At 22.9% G+C, this 3,008-nt stretch overlaps 2 protein-coding genes across 2 annotated transcripts; both read right to left on the reverse strand.

Moving 5' to 3' along the window:
• Nucleotides 1-804: 804 nt before the first annotated feature.
• LOC9298244 (protein LURE 1.3) lies at nucleotides 805-1,191 on the reverse strand. Its single transcript, XM_002862121.2, has 2 exons — nucleotides 1,143-1,191; nucleotides 805-1,052 (listed from the first exon to the last, which is right to left on the reverse strand). Exons 1-2 carry the CDS (start codon nucleotides 1,189-1,191, stop codon nucleotides 829-831), a joined length of 273 nt encoding a protein of 90 aa, XP_002862167.1. The 3' UTR covers nucleotides 805-828.
• Nucleotides 1,192-2,375: 1,184 nt separating this feature from the next.
• LOC9298245 (protein LURE 1.1) lies at nucleotides 2,376-2,808 on the reverse strand. The gene is made up of 2 exons (XM_002862122.2): nucleotides 2,760-2,808; nucleotides 2,376-2,671 (listed from the first exon to the last, which is right to left on the reverse strand). Exons 1-2 carry the CDS (start codon nucleotides 2,806-2,808, stop codon nucleotides 2,448-2,450), a joined length of 273 nt encoding a protein of 90 aa, XP_002862168.1. The 3' UTR covers nucleotides 2,376-2,447.
• Nucleotides 2,809-3,008: the final 200 nt, after the last annotated feature.

Raw genomic sequence — 3,008 nt, forward strand, 5'->3', positions numbered from 1 at the left:
AAATATATAAATAGTAACTATAACGTACATATAAAATATAATTTGATTTGCCATGGCCAACAATTTCTATATATATATATATACTAACTCATGAATCTTATCATGTTTTTCTAACAAAACTGTAAATTAATTTATGATTCCTTGTTAATATTTATGATTTTATATATGACCAAATCATCTTATTTCTTATATGCCTGGAAAATATCCAAACTATTTCTACTTATTTATATTTTTTAGTTGTAAATTGCTTAAATTATTGATTCATAAGAAATTTTTTAAATCACCTTGTTTCACATTTGATTTTTTTTATCTACAGACACAAGTGATTTTTTAGAATTTATAGAAACCATAGATTTTCTAAAGTTATAAGCTCATAATTAAATTCAAATTTGTGTAAAGTGTTTTTTGAATATTTTTATAAGTTAAAAAACAACACAAACATAAATGGTAGAATTTTATGCCTCAATCGGGATCGCTATAACCCTAACCGAAGTTACAATATCAACCATATTTTTAATATTTTTAAAAAAACTTTAAGATGTATTAATATTATAGATGATAAAAATAAATTTATTTAAATGTTAAAAGTTTAGAAGAAATATAACAATTTCCACGGCTATGTTAAATAAGTTTTGTTATTATTTTGCGATTGTTGTTTTAAATTTTAGTTAATTTATCAAGAACATCTATTTCCCAATAAATTTCATGTTGCGTCCATACTACCGAACTTTTAGAATATTATACATGTTCAATTGTAAAAAGAAGGACATGGAGGAACATTAAACAATGATAGATTTTTATATTAATTTCTTAACAAATTACAATGCTTTAATGAATCTTACTAATACTGCAACGACAAAGACGTCTTTCCAAATTACATCTCTTAATATATTTTCCCCGTCTCATACAAGCTCTTGCGCAATCAAAACAATAACCAATCCAATCTTGTTTAAGTTCATGGTTCAATGAATATGGATCGAAAGGACTTTCTGCCGGATTGAAATAACTAGCTGTCTCTTCTCCACTAGATTCCTTTATAAGTATTGATGTACCTATAAAATTTTGAACAATCAAATATATATATACATTTTAAATGATTACTATATGGAAATAGTATCCTAATTAAATTAATTTAGACTTACATGAAGAAACAAAAATTAAAAGAGTGAAAAATAAAAAAGTCAACTTCATTTGTTAAAAGAAATTAACCAATATCAGAAAGAAATAAATTTAATATTTTTTGTGACTACTTTTAAACTTATTTCTTTCTTTTGTTTTGCTTTGGAGTTATTAAAACAATATACAGTCATATTTATAGGCTCTCTTGATGAATTTTTTAATAAAAAGAGTTACTATTCGAATCAACGTTTTATTTTTTATAAAGAAAAGTTAAGTTACCTATTTTTGTTGTTTTCGTTTTAAATTTTAATATTTTTGTTACAATACTAGGTTTTCAACTCACCCTACGCGTAGATTTATTCTATATAATTTAACAAAATAATGTAAAATTATTAATAGTTATTAAATATTTTAATTTTCTTAAAATAATAATATACATCTAATAAGTGCATACAATTAGCGGTTTTACATTTTGAATATTTAAATTGCTATGGAATCAAAAACATGTTATTTCAAATATATAATTAGTAACTATAACGTAAATATAAAATATAAGTTGATTTGCCATGATCAACAATTTCTATATTTATATATGAATCTTATCTTGGTTTTCTAACAAAACTGTAAATTAATTTATGATTCCTTTTTAATATTTATGATTTTATATATGACCAAATCATCTTATTTCTTATATGCCTGGAAAATATCCAAACTATTTTTACTTATGTATATTTTTTAGTTGTAAATTGCTTAAATTATTGATTCATAAGAAATTTTTAAAATCACCTTGTTTCACATTTGATTTTTTTATCTACAGACACAAGTGATTTTTTAGAAGTTATAGAAACCATTGATTTTCTAAAGTTATAAGCTCATAAATAAATTCAAATATGTATAAAGCGTTTTTTCAATATTTTTATAAGTTAAAAAACAACACAAACATAATAGGTAGAATTTTATGCCTCAATCGGGATCGCTATAACCCTAACTGAAGTTACGAAATCAACTATATTTTTAATATTTTTTTAAAACTTTAATATGTATTAATATTATAGATAATGAAAATAAATTTATTTAAACGTTAAAAGTTTAGAAGAAATATAAAAATTTCCACGGTTATGTTAAATAAGTTTTGTTATTATTTTGCGATTGTTTTTTCAAATTTTAGTTAATTTATCAAGGACTTTTATTTCCCAAGAAAATTTCATGGTGCGTCCATACTACCAAACTTTTAAATATTATACATGTTCAATTGTAAAAAGAAGGACATGGAGGAACATTAAACAGTGATAGATTTTTATATTAATTTCTTAACAAATTACAATGCTTTAATGAATCTTACTAATACTGCAACGACAAAGACGTCTTTCCAAATTACATCTCTTAATATATTTTCCCTTTCTCATACAAGCTCTTGCGCAATCAAAACAATAACCAATCCAATATTGTTTAAGTTTCTGGTTCAATGAATATGGATCGAAAGGACTTGCTGCCTGATTGAAATAATAAGCTGTCTCTTCTCCACTAGATTCCTTTATAAGTATTGATGCACCTATAAAATTTTGAACTATCAAATATATATAAATTTTAAATGATTACAATACGGAAATAGTATCCTAATTAAATTAATTTAGACTTACATGAAGAAACAAAAATTAAAAGAGTGAAAAATAGAAAAGTCAACTTCATTTGTTAATAGAAATTAACCAATATCAGAAAGAAATAAATTTAATATTTTTTGTGACTAGTTTTAAACTTCTTTCTTTCTTTTGTTTTGCTCTGAAGTTATTAAAACAATATACAGTCATATTTATAGTCTCTCTTGATGAATTTTTTATAAAAAGAGTTACTATTCGTATTAACGTTTTATTTTTTATAAAGAAAAGTTC

This window comes from Arabidopsis lyrata, assembly GCF_000004255.2.
Source record: "Arabidopsis lyrata subsp. lyrata unplaced genomic scaffold ARALYscaffold_1021, whole genome shotgun sequence".
Classification (NCBI taxonomy): domain Eukaryota; kingdom Viridiplantae; phylum Streptophyta; class Magnoliopsida; order Brassicales; family Brassicaceae; genus Arabidopsis; species Arabidopsis lyrata.

Bases quoted from the DNA above. Each gene is read 5' to 3' on its own strand.
- LOC9298245 (XM_002862122.2), bottom strand. From the start codon at position 2,808: ATGAAGTTGACTTTTCTATTTTTCACTCTTTTAATTTTTGTTTCTTCA. The intron at 2,672-2,759 runs GTAAGTCTAAAT...AAAATTTTATAG, and splicing joins TTTAATTTTTGTTTCTTCAT to GTGCATCAATACTTATAAAG.
- LOC9298244 (XM_002862121.2), bottom strand. From the start codon at position 1,191: ATGAAGTTGACTTTTTTATTTTTCACTCTTTTAATTTTTGTTTCTTCA. The intron at 1,053-1,142 runs GTAAGTCTAAAT...AAAATTTTATAG, and splicing joins TTTAATTTTTGTTTCTTCAT to GTACATCAATACTTATAAAG.